The sequence below is a fragment of the Hippopotamus amphibius genome, chromosome 14 (assembly GCF_030028045.1).
Source record: "Hippopotamus amphibius kiboko isolate mHipAmp2 chromosome 14, mHipAmp2.hap2, whole genome shotgun sequence".
Lineage (NCBI taxonomy): Eukaryota > Metazoa > Chordata > Mammalia > Artiodactyla > Hippopotamidae > Hippopotamus > Hippopotamus amphibius.
Window position 1 is genome coordinate 71,968,158 of NC_080199.1, and position 18,699 is coordinate 71,986,856.

The 18,699-nt window shown below is 40.2% G+C and overlaps 1 protein-coding gene across 7 annotated transcripts in view; it reads right to left on the reverse strand.

Annotated features, from left to right (window-relative positions):
* FRY (FRY microtubule binding protein) overlaps window positions 1-18,699 on the reverse strand; it is a 307,260-nt gene that overhangs the window by 150,274 nt on the left and 138,287 nt on the right. For all 7 annotated transcript variants that reach the window (XR_009049071.1, XM_057707897.1, XM_057707896.1 and 4 more), the window contains exon 3: window positions 14,390-14,443. Coding sequence is in view for 6 of the 7 variants with exons in the window: in XM_057707897.1 (XP_057563880.1) it covers window positions 14,390-14,443 (54 nt within the window). In the remaining variant the exon portion in view is untranslated. The remainder of the gene's footprint in view (window positions 1-14,389; window positions 14,444-18,699) is intronic.

The window sequence follows — 18,699 nt, forward strand, 5'->3', positions numbered from 1 at the left end:
TTGGCTATGCTGGGTCTTCATTGTTGCACACAGGCTCTCTAGCTGCAGTGAGCAGGGGCTACTCTTTGTTGTGGTGCGCGGGATCCTCATTGCTGTGGCTTCTCTTGTTGCGGAGCACAGGCTCTAAGCACGTGGGCTTCAGTAGTTGCAGCACATGGGCTCAACAGTTGTGGCTCACGGGCTCTAAAGAGCAGGCTCAATAGTTATGGTACACGGGCTTAGTTGCTCCGTGGCATGTAGGATCTTCCTGGAGCAGGGATCGAACACGTGTCCCCTGCATTGGCAGGCAGATTCTTAACCACTGCACCACCTAGGAAGCCCGACATAAGCAAGTCTATCCCCCAAACAGATAAGCTAAGTGGTAACACAATGTATGGTTTTCTTTTTTCTTTTTTTTTTTAATTTATTTATTTATTGGCTGTGTTGGGTCTTCGTTGCTGCACACGGGCTTTCTCTAGTTGCAGTGAGTGGGGGCTACTCTTCGCTGTGGTGCGCAGTCTGCTCATTGCTGTGGCTTCTCTTGTTGTGGAGCATGGGCTCTAGGTGCGTGGGCTTCAGTAGTTGTGGCACACGGGCTCAACAGTTGTGGCTCACGGGCTTTAAAGCACAGGCTCAGTAGTTGTGGTGCACGGGGTTAGTTGCTCCGCGGCATGTATCTTCCTGGAGCAGGGATCAAACCCATGTCCCCCGCATTGGCAGGCAGATTCTCAACCACTGCACCACCTAGGAAACCCCAATGTATGGTTTTCTGCCAATAATCATTCACGCACTCACCTGAGGCGGGCCCCAAACTAGACCCAATGAATCAGTAGCAATAATTGACCCTGTGTTACATTAAAGGCAAACGTCTCCCCTCTTCTTTAAACAAATATGCCTTTGATAGATGTTATTCTACTTACCTTATTTTGGAAAGATTCCTGATTCTTTTACTAATTATCACCCCCCAAAATAAGCCTCAATCCTTATCTCATACTATATGCAAAAATGAACTCAAAATGGATCATAGATCTAAGTATAACACCTAAAACTCTAAAACTTCTGAAGAAAACATGAGGGAAAATTCTTGTGACTTTGGGGTAGCCAAGGATTTTTTAGGGATCAAACCAAAAGCAAATTCCATGAGAATTCTATATGCTGAAAATCATCAAAATTAAAAGTTTATGCTTGTAGAAGGACACTGTTAAGTGATGAAGGGACTGGCCCCAGACGATGAGAAAATATTTGCAAAACGCCTGTTAGAGCTCTTATAACCAGAATGTGTCAAACTACAATGAGATAGATTTTAATTACATAATTAACAAAGAGTATTGGCAAATCACAACACCCAGGGCTGATGAGACAGTGCTAAGATGAACATGTTGATACAATACAGATAGAAGAAAACAAATGGCATAACACGTGGAAGGTAATTTGGAAATACACATCAAGCACTTAATAAAAAGCATCCTCAGTAAGTCCACTCTTAGGAATTTATCTCAAGTACATAATTAGAGGTAAGAATGTTCAGGACAGCATTACTTATCACAGCAAAAAAAAAAATGGAAACAAATGTCCAGCTATATGTAAATGCCTTAATCCAGTTTGGAATTTGATGTAGATTATCTGTGAAACCATTAAAAAAATCTCATTTCAAAAATATTTCATGCTATGAAAATGTTCATGACATGTTAAGAGAAAAAAGTGAAAAATCATTTAATTGGTATGATTCCAATTTGATAAAGACCCTATATATAAGTACACATATATAGAAAATAAGACCAGGAGGAAATATACCAATGTATTAAGAGCGCATACTACAATCAGGAGATCTCAGGAGAGATCACCAGAGGGAGAGGGTAGGTGGATTTAAGAGAAATGAAGGCAGGATTTTACCTAGGCTTTTTTAGGAAAGGGTAGACATTTGAAATGAGAGTCAGGAAAGAAACTAAGCAAGGAGCCTAAGCAGGAAATCCTATGGTCACAAAAGTGCAAAGTAATTATTTGTTGGTAATGATTATGTGATTAATGAAGGTTTTGAACTGAAAGAAGAACTATCTGACTGATGTAGGGACTTTGGTACACCAGAGTGAAGGGACATAATGTTGAAATTTAAATTGGAACTAAATCATAAAAGGCACTTAATGCCAGTCTAAAAAATTTCAGTTTCCTTCTCTAGAAAATGAGAAGCCCCTAAAGATTTCTGAATAGGATACTCAGCCCATAAAAATGGTGTCTGGGGAGGTTTAATCTAGCAGTGACGTGTAGGCTGGACCACAGTGGTTTGCTAACAGAGGCAGTTAAGAGAATACACATACTTATGCTTGAGTCTAGTGAGGTTATTACTGCAACCGTTCTAGGACTGCAGTCTCAGAGCCTGAGCTGGGGAGGTGGCAGAAGAAATGGAAAACCTTAGTTAACTTAAAATATTTCTGTAGTTAAGCAGGCTAGGCTTAACTTCCTTTTATGAAGCAGGAAACTAGAGCAATGAAAGCGCAAGTGCTTCGTGTCAACAGGACTTTCCACTGTCACCTTTAAAACAAAGCCTAAGAGTGAGCAAAGCAATGATTGCTTTCTTCCTCAGATTCTATTCCTTGATAGCTTATTTCACGCTCTATTATAATTATGATTACATGTACATAATACAAAATTGTACATTATCTTTAGTTATGGGTTAATCTAAGTTAAAAAATAAACAGGCTATTGCATTCAGCCTGCCTGGTGAACCTAGCCATTGTTAAAGGGTTTTGTAATTTAAAAATATCTAATCTTCCTTTTTTTTTTTAAAGAGCCCTTCCCTCCCTGCTGTAACATCCACAGCCACAACAAGTTTTCCTGCTCTTCCTGTGGATATAACAGCAGTAAGTTTTTGGAGGAAAGCCAATTATGGTGTGTCAAGGGGGTAATTTACTAGTTCTCTCTAAAGATACCCCAGCTCCAGAAAGGATATTTCTTCAAGTCACCATCATCTAAAATATTTTGAATTGGGAAACAAAGGGGGTTCCTCCCACAGGGGAAAAGGGATCAGAATTCAGAGTCCCTGACCATGGGTTAATGCTGTCTTAATTACTAAATATGTAATAAAATTCCAAAGCAGCTGCTATTATATTTCAATAATTTAAAAATACTTGTACAAGTCTGGATGAGACTTAAGGAGACACGATGACTAAATGTAACGTGGTATCCTCAATGGTATCCTGGAACAGAAGACAGGTATTAGGGAAGCACAAATGAAATACAAATAACGTATAGAGTTTAGTTCATAGTAATGTGATGATGTTGATTTCTTAGTTATGATAAATGTACCTTGTTAATGTAAGATGTTAATAGGAAAAACTGGGTACGGGGTATATGACAACTGTCCGTGCTATTTTTGCAACTTTTCCATAAATCGCAAACTATTCTAAAATAAAACGTTTATTTAAAAAGCATTACAGGGTCTTCTCTGGTGGCTCAGTGGTTAGGAATCTGCCTGACAGTGCAGGGGACGTGGGTTCGATCCCTGGTCTGGGAAGATCCCACATGTCTCGGATCAACAAAGCCCGTGTGCCAAAACTACTGTGCCTGTGCTCTAGAGCCTGCAAGTCACAACTACTGAGCCTGCATGTTGCAATTACTGAAGTCCGGGTGCCTAGAGCCAGTACTCCACAACAAGTGAAGCCACTGCACTGAGAAGCCTGCACACCGCAACAAAGAATAGCCCCCCGGCTCTCTGCAACTAGAAAAATAAAAACCATTACAGAATATTGAGTAGAGCTGCCAATATTCCATAATAACCTAAATGAGAAAAGAATTTGAAAAATATTTGAATAGATACATGTATATGTATAACTGAATTACTTTGCTGTACACCTGAAACTAACACAACATTGTTAATCATCTATACTCCAATATAAAATAAAAATTTAAAAACCATTTGTGTGGGACATTTACAAGCTCCTTTACTTACTTCAGACCCACAAAGGTGATATAAACCTGTGTCTGACGCCTAAACCTCTCTGGGCAGAGCATTCTCTAACAGGGCATCCAGCTACTTCACTTAGGTGTAACCCACATTCTCTATAGAGAACGTCAATCGCGTTCTTCAAACCTCAGCTGTAATCATTTTTCCTACCCGTTAAAAAGTCATCCTGAAGCCATTCTTGGTACTATATCTACTGGGCATACTTTCCATGCCAAATACACTGAGACCGTCTTAGAAGAGATGAAAGGTCAGCAGGGGGTGGATGTGTGTGTTTTTTCCATCTCTCTGTTACTGCCCTTTTGAGTTCAGGCTTTCAGGAAGGAAGGGTGGAATTTGCAAAGACCTGGCCCTCAAAGCTCAGGAAGGGAGGAAGGTCTAGCTGGCTTCTTGGTTACTCAACTCCTTCATTTACGGGAAGCAGAGCCAATGGTGAGATGAATTCTAGCTCTGTGCTGCTGTGAAAGGGGAGGCCCATTTACAAAGATGTTCTTGTTGCATTTAAAGGCTCACATTCTTCCATCACAGATGAGCTAGGTACTGTGCAGCTTGAGGAGATGAAGTGCACAGAATCACAGAACTATTTCATAGTGGTGTTTTCTTTTGGGGGCGGGGAGAGGGGGGATAGAGGGGAATACTAAATGTACTTTGCAAATGTTTTCTTAACGTTTATTTTGGCATTTTATATATAAATAGGCTAAAAGAGACTGTCCGTTATGCTGTAGCTAAGACATGAATTTTTCATAAGCATTTTATTATACTTGTTGAATGCAAAGGAAGAAACTTCACACATAAATATTTGAATAATTACTCAGTGGAGTCATTGCATATTTTACACTAATAAGGCTGACTTGTCATGAGTGGTGCATTTAACGAATAATTTTAAAGTAACTTCATTGATGGCTTAATTTCTCAAACTAGTTCAGGTGGCCAAGCACCTGGGGGCCAGGGTACTCTCTATGTAATACCACAAAATACTGACCTATTAAAGCAATTCAGGTGCAATTTTTTTTCACTTGATCACATTTCATACTATTGCTAGATTACAGTATCGATGACTAATGACAGACACCAAAGGCTTAAGAATAATTTACTATAAAAACTTAAAATTATAAAAATCTGTGTGTTAAATATGCTTTTCTTGCAAATTAGGAAAAGTTCTTCATTATTTGATTTTAACATCTTGGTCCATTTTATGGAACTCACTGTTCCACTGGAGAATAATTTAAAAACACTGAATGACACTGATGTGGATCCAATGCCAGCTAACTTGTTTTTACTCTTAACTGCTTATATTTTTCACCTACACATTTTAAATAGATTTTCACTGAATTGCAGCATTAGAATCAATGTTGAAGCACTAGAATTTCATCTGCCTCCTTTGCAGGAAAATTATTACTACCCAAGATGGTAAAAAGTTATTTATTTTAGTTCTATTATAAATTTATAACAGATTTATTTTACCATGTGTTTCCTGTTTACAGATGGCATTTTTAATACATTAAGACACTAAGGTGCCACTAAAGGACATAAACATACATCGTCTAGGAGAAAATCCCAAAAGAAGTTAATTAGAATACTTGAACAAATTATCTGGAATTTATAGAGATGACACAAGAATAGGTCATGCTGAATTGCAAATAGCTGCAAAACTCAGTGTTCTCAGGACAGCATATCTGAAGAATGACCTTCACAAGCCGCATTTTCATAATTTCATTAATGTATTGGGAAGATCAGGCGTTTTGGGTTCAAGTGACAGCTCTGCCTTTTATTGGCTGTATGAGATTAGCCATGTTGCCGTTTCCTTGAAGCTCTGTTTTTAGCTATAAAATGGGACTTTAGAATACTTCCCTCACTAGGCTTTTATGGAGACTAAAGGAGAAACTATAAGATGTAGGGCACATAACAGACCTGCAAAAGTGTCTGTTTCTTTTTTCCCCTCTTCCATTTCCAAATATTGAAACTGAAGCAGAGACATAAAATATTTTGACTTGATAAGATCATAGGCTAAGTTAATGATGGAACTAATGACAGAAGTTGATGACAGATTTTATCAGAGCTGATAAATGTTGCTTTTGGGTACAGAGTCAGCCCTCTGTATCTGCAGATTCAACCAATCACAAATCAAAAATATTCAGAAAATTTAAATTCCAGAAGTTCCAAAAAGCAAAACTTGAGTTTGCCGTTCTCTGGCAAAGACTGACATAGCATTACATTGTATTTAAAACTATTTATATATCATTTATATTGTTATAGGTATTACAAGTAACCTAGAGATGATTTAAAGTATACAGGAGGATGTGTGTAGGTTATATGCAAATACTATGCCACTTTATATAAGGGACTTCAGGATCTGTGGATTTGGACATCTATGTAGATTGAAGGCCCTGGAACCAATGCCCTGTGGATACCCAGGACAACTGTAGTGGGAAAAAATAAAGACCCACCTATCTCTTATCCAGAACAAACTATCAAGGCCTCCAATAGAACCTTTTTGCTCAGTTTGTATTCCCAAACTAAGCCAACCTTTCTGGCCCTAGCTGATGTAAACACAGTGCCTTCCAGATGGTTACTGTAGAGGCCTCTGAGCAATGCCTGTCCTATATCAGCTCCTTAAGAGAAAGGTAGCAACACTGGATCTCCGAGTTTGCTGCAGGCACAGCTCACTCTAAAGCAAATGGGAAAGGAAACAGAGATAGTAACTATTCCGGAAGTAGAATCAATCTGTTGAAAAAAACCCAATTATTGTAAGTCCTGACTCATCTACACATCTGACTCTCAGGAACCACAAGCATCCTGGAAAAGGTGTTGAGCCCCAATGTGAGTGAAGAACGAACACACACACATGCACACACACATAAATAAACAAACTGAACCAAACAAAAATGAACACACAGATGCTGAGAACAGAGTAGTGATCACCAGAGGGGAAGAGGTGGCGGGGAGGGCGAAATGGGTACAGGGGGTTAACTGTATGGTGAAGGATGGAAATTAAACTCTGGTGGAGAGCATGCTGTAGTGAATACAGAAGTCGAATTATAATGCTGTACACAAGAAACATATGCTATTATAAGCCAATTTGTAAAAAAGAAGGAGGCGAAGGAAGGAGGAGGAGACGAAGGAAGAAGAAGGAGAAGAAAGGAGGAGAAGAAGGAGAAGAAGAATGGACACAACCTTTGGCAGAAAGGCACAGCATTAAGCTCTTGTATTTCATGCAGCAGAAGAGGGTTCCATCAACACACCCAGCCCCAATGTGACTCCACTCTCCCCTCTCTGACCCACTGCCGGTCCCTCTTCCGGCCGACAGCTCAATCCGCCATATACTAGGGATGCTTCCTCTTCCTGCCTCACTTCTTCATTCCTGAAACCTGATTTCTGCTCTTGCCACAGTACTGACATTTTTGTATGAAAGACCAGAAAGGATAAAGCCACGACTAGCCAGCCAATGGCCTTTTGGCAATCATTTCCCCTGAAGTCTCCTGAGCACATGGCATCATTTATCAGCTTCCCTAGAAATGCTTTCCTCCTTGGGATTCTGCGACGCTGCCGGTCAGCTGCTCGCCGGCACTTTCTGTCATCTCCCTTACAGTTACTTTAACAACACCAAAGCACCGTTAGACAATGCATCTGCGAAAAGAAGGGGCTGAATTCTAATCCTGAGTGTTCTGACACAAGCCCCTTTGGGGAGTAATCATACTTTTCTATGCAGAGAGGAAGTAACTTCCACTTGCACTATGAGACTGTTCTAAGAAACAATGTTGGAGCAATACTTCAAATAGAAGCACATCATGCAGTGTACAACTGTTTGCATCATTAATTTACTGGTTTATGTCACCATCAGATATAAGCAAAAGTCTAAAAGTCAAGGGGCAGAGAAAATTGGCAAGGAGCATACCTAGCTGGAAGGTATATGAAATATAAAGATTCATTTGTTACTTTACTCAACAGCAAGAATTGTCACCTGTGAGTAAATGTATCTAGTGACTAACATTAGTACCTCCTGTACCAGGTAAGGATTACACACCCCCTCAGGTGACGGTTATTTTGGAGTGGTGTTTTTCACTTTTTAAAATAGGTTAACTTGATATCTGAGCTGCATTTGATCACCATCTACCCAGGTCCACACACATCCCAGGTTAGCTGGTTTCACTGGAAAATCCAAAATAAAAGGCCTTGGCCTTTATATTTTAAAAGAATATCTGTAAACTTTGATAACAGAGGAAAGTTACTCGAAGTTAAAATGGGCAGCTCGCCATGCTCTTCCCTCATCGAGGGCTGTGCACACATCACACAGATGGGGAACTCATCACTGGTACCATGACTGTGCACACATCACACAGATGGGGAACTCATCACTGGTACCATGACTGTGTTCTGCTGTAATGCTTCCTAATTTAAGTGTTGCCAAACATGACCAGCCACTATAACTTGGCTGTGAAATTAAGTCTCTTAAACTATTGAACAGTAATCCATCCATTTGAAAGTGTATCATACATGGCAATGAAGAGCCACTGCAGCAAAAGGCTCTTTGGGCTCCTAACGGCGAACCTCTCATTCTTCCATGAGAGTCCCTGCACAGGCTGCCGTCTTGGGCCACCCCTGCCCTGGGAAGCGGCATCTTCTTAGCCTTCTCTCACTTTTTTGGCCATACCTCTTCTGGTCCTAAACGAACTATGTTTCCCTATGGTATGCTTTCCCTACCCTAACCTTTTAGTGTTTGTTGGGTGACCATATAAATGAATGAGCCCTGGTGATCTCCCCCGAGGCATTTTACCTGCACTCAAAATTCAGTACGTGTGACACTGATTTATCCCCTCTTGCCAAGCACAACATTCCTTGAAGAACTCCTCATGCAGAGAAAGCAGTCCAGCCTCCTCACTATGGCACTGTGGTCACGGGAACAGCCTTCCTACCTTCCTCCCGGTCGCTCCCCAGAACTCTGCTCTTCTCTCCTTCAACTCTCCACTCGGCTCGTCCATCTGGCATCACCCAGCCCATCTTGTGCATCTGGATCACAGACATCTTTTGTGTGTCACTGCCCCTTCATCGCTGCCTGTGACACACCTGCCCACCTTTCTACCATCCTTCACTGCTCCCTACTTGAGTCCCCACAGCCCGTGAGCTGTACCTTCTTATCGTGTTTACACTGCAGTACTATCTGTTTAGGCATCTGTCTTCCTCCTGGGATTGAGAATTCCTGGGGGGCAGGAACTTTCTCATACTACTTTGTAACCCCAGCGCCTTGCACAGACCTTGGCATGCTTCAGGTGCTCAGTGTTTGTTAAATTGAATGGAAATGGCTCCAAATCGTGGTTGAAAACTGCAGTTACCTTTTGTTTCTCCTTCTCTCAACCAATACTGGTTCTTCTAATATAATGTTGCTTATAGTCATTCTTTCTTTCTAGTTCCACTGTCTGTTTTAGTTCAGGCCCTTTTAGCCTCAACTCAAATCTTTATCAATGCCCCAACTCCACAGATGCCTCCAAACTTTAAAGATCTCTCCAGTCATGGACACTGTTTCCTCAGGGTTTAACACCAAGTCTGCACTTTGAACTCTTTGATACTGGCAGGTAGAGGATAAGGCCCCACCCCCTAGCATCAAGGTCTTCCACAATCTGACCTCTCCTATTTGGAATGCAGGGACCACATCCTTACATCTCTTTGTCCCACACAGGGCTTTGTCGTATATGTACACACATACAAACACACAGAAACACACACACTCACTCACTCACTCATTTGCCTAATAAATGTTTGCTAACATAACTTTACTACCAGGACAATTTTTTCATTTATTTTGCTTTCTAAGTGCTGAAGGTTAATTTAGGCATTTAAAAAAAATTAGTGTCAGTATACATTTTCAAAATGCTGTTGGAAATCTCATCTACCTTCAGTAACTCTCATACATGACTTTCTCACCAGCAGGAACTGGGAGTCCTCCCTGGCTCCCTAGTATAGAGGAAAGCTTGCTCTCCTGGGGCTCGTACCATGCCTGCTTCTTCCATTGTGAGCTTCTTTACTAGATTGACGTTATAATTTACTTGATTTACATCTTTCTTCGTCTCTCCCACTAGACTGGGGGACTTCCAGAGCAGGCATTATGTTTCCTTCATGTGTATTTCCACAAGCCGGCATAAATTTTGGCACATGGCTGCCACAAGGTAGGTACTGTCTAAGAATGGATCAAGTTCACATTCATAAAATTTCTAAAAGGTGAAATTCTGGCAATGAGGGTACAAATACCTAGCTCTCCAATATACAAAAGTAGTCACTGATGTGGTTTTCCTCCCACTAACACTGAGCTTCAAAAAATTAATTCTGTTTAGACAACTTGTCATTTATGAAACAATAGAGCTTTTTCAAAAACCGGGTCTATTCTATATATGTTTAGATTATAATTAGATTAAATAAGAGATATTAAACCAATAGTTAATAGAAAAGAAACAGAAAACTTAAGGAAACATGCAGTTTTAACCTCTAACTATACATGTGTTAAAATTCAAACTGGGGGCCTCCCTGGTGGTGCAGTGGTTAAGAATCCACCTGCCAATGCCGGGGACACAGGTTTGATCCCTGGTCCGGGAAGATCCCACATGCCACGGAGCAACTAAGCCCGTGCGCCACAACTACTGAGCCTGCACTCTAGAGCCTGAGAGCCACAACTACTGAAGCCTGTGCGCCTAGAGCCCGTGCTCCGCAACAAGAGAAGCCACTGCAGTGAGAAGCCCATGAACTGCAACAAAGAGTAGCCCCCGCTTGCCACAACTAGAGAAAGACCACGTGCAGCAACGAAGACCCAACACAGCCAAAAATTTTAAATTAACTAATTAATTAAATTTAAAAAAATTCAAACTGGAAACTGACAAATTCTAGGAGATTTCCACAGTGGGAAAAAAAAAGAGGTGGAGAATTGTATATAATACACTTTACTGGGAATTTTGACCAAAAAAGGCTATATAATATCTAGTAGAGACAGGTAATACTCAATATCCACTCTTCTCTTCTTCCTTAGTTATAAAATACCTCATTTTTAGATGGACACATGGTTGACCAAAATAAAATGTCCTAATCTTTCTTACAGGTATATGTGGCTATGTGATGAAGCTCTGGCCAACTGGACATAAGCAGAAGTGGTGTGTGCAGTGTTAGGATGTTCTAGTTTTGTTTGCTTGTTTCTATAATTTTTTTTTCCATTTCTCCTTCCTGCTGCCTGGAATACAGATGTAATGGCTGAGTTCCAGAAGCCAAACTGGACCATGAGATGACCTTGGGAATGTAAGCCCTCATGCAGGAAAACAAAAATACAAAGATACGGGACTGATTTTCTTTGTAATTCCTCAATGTGAGGGAGAAATAAACTTTTATCTTGTTTAAGCCACTGTTATTTTATGTACCATCTGCAGCCAAACCTAATCTTAACTGATATAGGATCTTAGATCGTTTACCTGTTGAAAACTCCCCTCGAAATTCTCACCAACTTAACTTTTAGAAATATAAGCACATTACAGAGTAAAAAGCACAAGTTTTATAGTCAGAACATATGATTCCCGCCTCAGTCCCTTCAGGCTTTAGTCATATAATACTGGGCAACCTCTCCAGGACTCATTTCCACTCACTAACTGCAACATAGAGATGATGACGAGACCTTCTTCTTGGGCTTGTTGGAAAGGTTAAATAATGTCAGGTGAGACAATACGTGAGAAGGGGCTTGGTAAGGCACTTCCCTGGCGGTCCAGTGGTTAAGACTCCGTGCTTCCACTGCAGGGGCACAGGTTTGATCCCCAGTCTGGGAACTAAGATCCCGCATGCCGCAGTGTGGCCAAAAATAATAATAATATTATAAAAATTAAGAAGAGGCTTGGTAAAGTATAAAGTATTACATGATTTTTGTTATTTTGTTTTTGCTTCTATTTCTAACAGGAGAAAAATGAACTTGGGGCTGGCCTTGTCAAGTGAAGGAGTAAACAGGGCTACCCAGGATCAGGCACTGAAAGTGTAGAAACCCAGATCTCTTTAGCCCATCACTCATGCCAGGGACCTTTAAAACGGAGAAACTGATAAAAAATATTCTCTAAACAGGGACCAGTTGTCTGCTGCCCAAAGGATGCACGTAGCATAGCACCTCCCCTATGGGAAGTACGAAATAAATGTCCCTTCCACTGGTACTACAGCTCCCAGGAGTGCAGCAATGGAGCCTACAGCACCAAAGAGGCGTCACCAGCGTGTCCTGCTCCCACAGATGGACCCCTGTGTGAATGCAGACTAACTCCGCCTGCTTGGAATCAGAATAACGGGAATTACAGAATTTGGACCTTTGATATCAAAACACTAAGAGAGCTTGATACAGTCACAGCCTTGCCAACAGAACCACAATTCTTATAATTTGCTGTTGAAACAGTGGACGGGCGCTTTCAAAGGTGACTTGGCTGACATTTTTTTTCATTGAATCCACGGAGGGACCAACTTCAGTCAGGTTTCCTTCTGGCCCGGGAGTCTCGTTGTCTCTTTAAAATGAGACAGACTTTGTAGATTGCCTTCTCTCATGGTTCACGTGTAAATTTATGATTTTAAGATCAGAGGAAAATTTTATCTGCCTTATTTGAATGTTCTCAGTGACCGTGTCACTGCTGGTTCACTCCTAAAGCATTTTTAATACACAGAGATGTGTTACAAGCGGTGGTTCTCAGGCGTCAGTGTGTGTGAGGGTTACCTGGTGATCTCCTTACGCTGCAGAACCTGACTCAGTAGATCAGGGCAGAGACTGCATTTCAACATTCTGAGCAGCAAGGTTAAAAGTATTATAGCTAATTAAGTGGCAAAGTTGGGATTTAATCCAGGTCTGTCTACTTCCAAAGTCTCTTTCCCACAATGCTGAAATGCAGAAATAGAGTGCTGAGTAATAACTGAGAAACTGTGTCTAAGCCAAATTATTTGGGATAACTACTATATGTAATGTTAAAATGCTAAAGTACTATTCTGCCAGAGAAAAACAGAAAGGAGTACATTAAGCTGAAGAAACAAAAAAACAATTTTTTTTTGAGGCAAGGACAGTGATAATCTAAGAGGATAGAGACAAAGAAGATAAAACAGAGTGAAAAATTATGGAAGATAATATTTGCATTCTTAAGGAGAACAGAAAGAGCCACACTTGCCACAGTTCCAAAATAACGAGCCCAAACATTCACCCCAGCTCCCTGACCTCCCATGAAGAATCAGGTGACAGCAACTAAGGATGATACGAGGAGAGGAGACAGCTCCATGACACAGAGAGACGAAGCCCACACTCCACGCCACCAGCGTTCCAGAAACAGCCTGCCAGCGACACAGCGCAAAGCCAGGGCCACACCAGCCTTCCAAGAGTGTGTGAACGTGTGAGGTCGCCCTCAGCCAACAGCTTACAAAATAGAGAACGGTGGATTTTGTCTCTACAGTCAGTCCTTACAGTTTCAGATCGAACAAGTCTGAACTTGAACAGTCAAAGCATTTTCCTCTTGATTCCACATTACAGGCAATTTCAAAGCATTGCAGAAAGCGTACTCTCTGTGTGTTCTCCATAAGACAATACACCCCCCCACCCCCCTGTATTAGATCAGACCATGGTGCATCCAGCAGGATTCTGTCTCTGCCACTGGCACCAAATGAGGTTTATAAAGAAGAGCATTCTGTCCTCTTTGTCATTAAATGCTGCAGATGTTTAGGAAACACCACAAACACATCTGCAACCTCCTCTGATATTCTGTCATCCATCATTCTAAACACACTGAAAGCCCTCCTGAAATGACTCAACCAGCGTCTATAAGATCCTGGTTTCCTATGTTTATTACCCGCTGTTTAGAGATGGAAGTCCTTTTACTAGTCCTGATCCATTTTCAAAGGATCTTCTTTGTATTTATTCTGTCTTAAGCAATTGTGTTCATGTATCACTTTCTCTATTAGAATCTAAGTTACTACATTGTTTTATAATTATTGCTCAGGTGGTCTCTCTCTCACAGGATTGCACATTCTTGAAGGGCTAAAATTTGCCCTAGATTTTGTATCACCAGAGCCTAGTGCTGTGTCGAGCAGATAGTTGGCATTCGACAAAACGTTGGCTGAAAGCTCTACTGCAGAGATCTGATCGTCATATGGTACCATTATTCAGAAGAATCTCAATACGTTTGTGAATGGAAATTCCTTATTTTTCAGTTCTTTTAATTCTAGTATTCAAAGATTCAGAAAACAACCAACTGAGGACCTACTCGTATTATTTCAACACTCCAATTCTTTCCAATTCAAACCAATCACATTTACTAAACATCTCCTATAAGCTATCTCTGTAAAAAGCTGCAGGACACAGTTCCTAAGATCACCCTCCTGTATCCTCTTTGAGGAAGTTCATCAACACACCATTCAGCCCTTGCCTTTGCACATCTTGAAATAAATGAAACCCAGCATATAACATATATTACATACTTGATCAAACTGGGGGTCTTCTCCACGTTGCAGAGATTTTGTCAATGGCTTTTCCTAGAAAGGAATATAGACAAGAAAAATTACAAGAGGTTCTTAAATATTACAAAAGAAATGCCATTATTATTAAAATTTTTCTCATCTCTTTCTCCCTTTATGGGAGGAAGAGATGCCAGTTTTCAAATACATGAGAAACTCTTCCTTACTAGTCAAACTTTAAAGAATAGTGTTTGATCATCACCACCAGGATTTTTGCTATTCATCTTCCTTCACACATTTGACCAAGACAATACATACCTGATGTTAGAAGTCGTCCTGTGTTTTCAATGGAAACCACATAATAGGGAATTCGTTTGACATTTTAGTACCTATCTTGAGACTTGACAGATAATAAAAAGTTGAAAGTGATACAATATTCCAGGTCCCAGGATTTAGAAACAAAATAAGGTCTAATTATTAGTCTGATGTTGAGGGACAGCCTACCAATCACACACTTACTAGGTGTAATTGGCAAATTTTGAACATAATATTTTGACTCTCGACACACCCAAATCTCTGCAAAAATAATCTGGGTAGTGACAAAGGTCTATAGAAATAAATTTTCCTAACCATTATGTCTTTGTTTACATTAGGAAGTCTTAACTGACCTTTCAGGAGGGCATTTGATAACTGTTTATCCTTATCTGTACCTTTCTCTTTTTTTGGAAGTTAATATTGACTCAAATTTGATGTAGGATTAGAAACCATACAAAAAGCTATACATCAAAAAATAATGTTTTACTTTAGCCAACGATGATGTCCTAGAAAGATTCCATTTACATTTTGCTGATCACATAGACCCTTCCCCTGCCTCATTTCTCCATGCTTCTCTCCACTGAAAAGATGACATACACCCAAGGCAGATGTAAGCTCCACCCTCGCCCCATAGAGTCTTTGTTCTTGAGGAGATCAGCTCAGTCTGGGTACCTAAAGCTTGACCAGGAACCATATGAATTAACTGCTCTGTCTCATTTAGCAAAATACACAGCTTCAAAATGTGTATTCATCTAAAATAAAGAGAATGCTGTGTTCTTACCGGCTAATAACCATTTTCTCTTCAAAGTATATTATACTTTTCCTTTTATAGCACTTATCACAGAGCAAAATCACATCACACTGTACAATTACACATCCAAGAGTGATGAGCTGACTGCCACCCCCAGCAGACTACAAGCTGCAGAAATGCAGGACCCTCTGTTCTTTCCCAGCACTTAAAATTACCAGGCAGGGCATTGCTTGGTAATAGTTAAACAGTTGCCAAATTAATCAAAGCTCTAGGCTAATAATGTCCAGTTTCTTCAACTATGAGATGCTCTTATTGGCATTTGTGTGTTCTGTTCTAAGCTAAAGGAATTTTTTAATACACTTTTTTCATTGTGGCAAAATACATACAATGAAAGATTTATTTTAACGATTTTTAAGTGTACAATTCTGCAACATTAAGTGCATTTACAATATTGTCTAGCCTTCACCACTCTCCATGTTATGAGGATCCCTTTTAATATCAAAAATTTTCATGAAGTTATTTGTAGTGAGGTGGATGCACCTAGAGACTGTCATACAGAGTGACGTGAGCCAGAAGGAGGAAAACAAATACTGTATGCTAACTCATATATATGGAATACAAAAAAATAGTACTGATGAACCCAGTGACAGGGCAAGAATAAAGATGCAGATGTAGAGAACGGACTTGAGGACATGGGGGGTGGAGGGCAAAGGGGAATGAAGTGAGAGAGTAGCATAAAAAATTTTTTTTCATGAAATTCTCAACCATCAAACATAGACTTATACCCGAAACATACAGGATAGTAATTCTATCTTGTTGTTTAAAACCATACATAACGACAGAGCTAAAACTATGATTTCAATGATACTTTTAAATGGTTTTGTACTATAATAGTAACAATACTTATTTTATATACATTAAGGAAATGGGGATACATCTATATGGGAGACCATGATATACTCAGTCAAAAGCTAATGGCTGGCTGGGCATATACCCAGAGACAAGCATACTTCAAAAAGACACATGCACCCCAATGTTCACTACAGCACTATTTACAATAGCCAGGACATGGAAGCAACCTAAATATCCATTGATAGAGGAATGGATAAAGAAGATGTGGTACATACATACAATGGAATATTACTCAGCCATAAAAAGGAACGAAATTGGGTCATTTGTAGAGACATGGACGGACCTAGAGATTGTCTCACAGAGTGAAGTCAGAAAAACAAATACTGTATATTAACACATATATGTGGAATCTGAAAAAATTGGTATAGACAATCTTATTTACAAAGTAGAAATAGAGACAGAGAGAACAAATGTATGGATACCAAGGGGGAGAATGGGGGTGGTGGGATGAACTGGGAGATTGCGACTGACATATACACACTATTGATACTATGTATAAAATAGATAACTAATGAGAACCTACTGTACAGCACAGGGAACTCTACTCAATGCTCTGTGGTGACCTAAATGACAAGGAAATCCAAAAAAAAGAGGGGATATATGTATATGTACAGCTGATTCACTTTGCTGTACTGTATAAAGTAACACAATATTGTAAAGCACCTACACTTCAATTTAAAAAAAAAAAAGCTAATGGCTGAGACTTCCCTGACTTCCCTGGGGATCCAGGGGTTAACACTCCATGCTCCCAAGGCAGGGGGCACAGGTTTGACCCCTGGTCAGAGAACTAAGATCCCGCATGATGCATGGCGCAGCCTTGGGGGAGAAAAAAACAAAAACCTAATGGCAGATACACATGTGTATCTGTAGACCCTTGCAATACCTTACCAGTCCTTACCTTGGGAATCTGCTGTCCATTCATCCTAAAAGGTGAGATCCTGTCACAGTGGGGGCTGGAGGGTGACTGTGCCCACCCACATCCTGGAACGTCCCATGCCTAAAAGTCATTTTTTCCCACTACTAACTGGGTGGGAATGGTGATAAACATGTTTGATGCTCACATATTTGCATACATACGAAGTAAAGAGCCTATGGCAAGCCTCACTATGTCTAGCAGGCAAAGTTAATACGGGGTAGGTTGTTGCTATACTCAAAAGTCAAGTCCATTAGCCAATTACTTGAATTCCATGCCCCAGTAAAACAACATAGTTTTACACAAAGCTCTCCTGAATTGTTCTTACACAAATAAGCCACCTTCATCATATTCTTTGAAGACTTAGTTTAAATGTTACTTCCAAGATGAAGTCATTCCCCACTTTTCCCAGGCAAAGTCATCTGTTGTCACATGGCACTTTGCATCTATTCTTGTCAGCATTTCCAATGTGTCGTAACGTGTCTGTCTCCCTACGCTTCTAGTACGGAGTTGAAACTTATTATTAGGGTTTATTAAATGAATAGACGCCTATGAATTTGGAAAGATAGCTTTGGTACAGAGAATTGAGTTCACATTTTAACATTCCCAAGATTATCTTTGCATCAACATAGATTTTATTAGTGTCAAGAGGTTAAAAAGTAGACCCAGGGAAGACAGTATCACTGGCTAAAAAGTAAAGAGAAAAGGAAGAATGAAGGAAGAGAGGAAAGAAGGAAGGGAGGGAGGGAAGGAAGGAAAGGAGGGGAGAATGGAAGAAAGGAGAGAGACAAACTTGCTTGAGCTCATAAGAGACTCATCTGAATACAGGGCAAAGACCAATAAGATTCATGCCCACTTGAGAAAAGAGCACTGCAGAGGCCTGGTTCTGCTTGAGGTTCTCCTGCAGGAGATCAGCGCATGGAATTAAGGTCTGCAAGAATCCAAGGTCTGCACATTCAAGAAATCCTGGTTCTCAGAGAGCATTAAATAGGCAGTAAAATGAAACTGACATAGAATAAACAGTGGGCACTTAAAGAACAAGTAGAAATAGACTAGAACAGAGGAGGCTCAAAATAATAGTCCCATTTGTCCAATAAGAACAGTGTGCTTTGTACACTTTTAAAATTTGTCTTTGTTCTGTATTTCAGTACAAATTTATTTACTAAAGGTTCATTAATTGAATGATATGTTTGTTTTTCAAAAATCATTGTGAAAAAACAAAACTTTAGGTCATGAATCCTTGAAAATTCTTAGTAGTCTAAAGCTGGGAGACCTGAGTCTGTAACTCGATCTTGCCCAGAAGCTCCAGCCACTGGGTGACAGTGAACAGAAGAGATGGGCAAACCAAAAAGATCGTGAGACTTGGCATTGAACATCGGGGGTTGCCAACAGCACAAAGAGAACAAAATAGACATTAAGCCCCTCCTGATGGAAGCAAACATT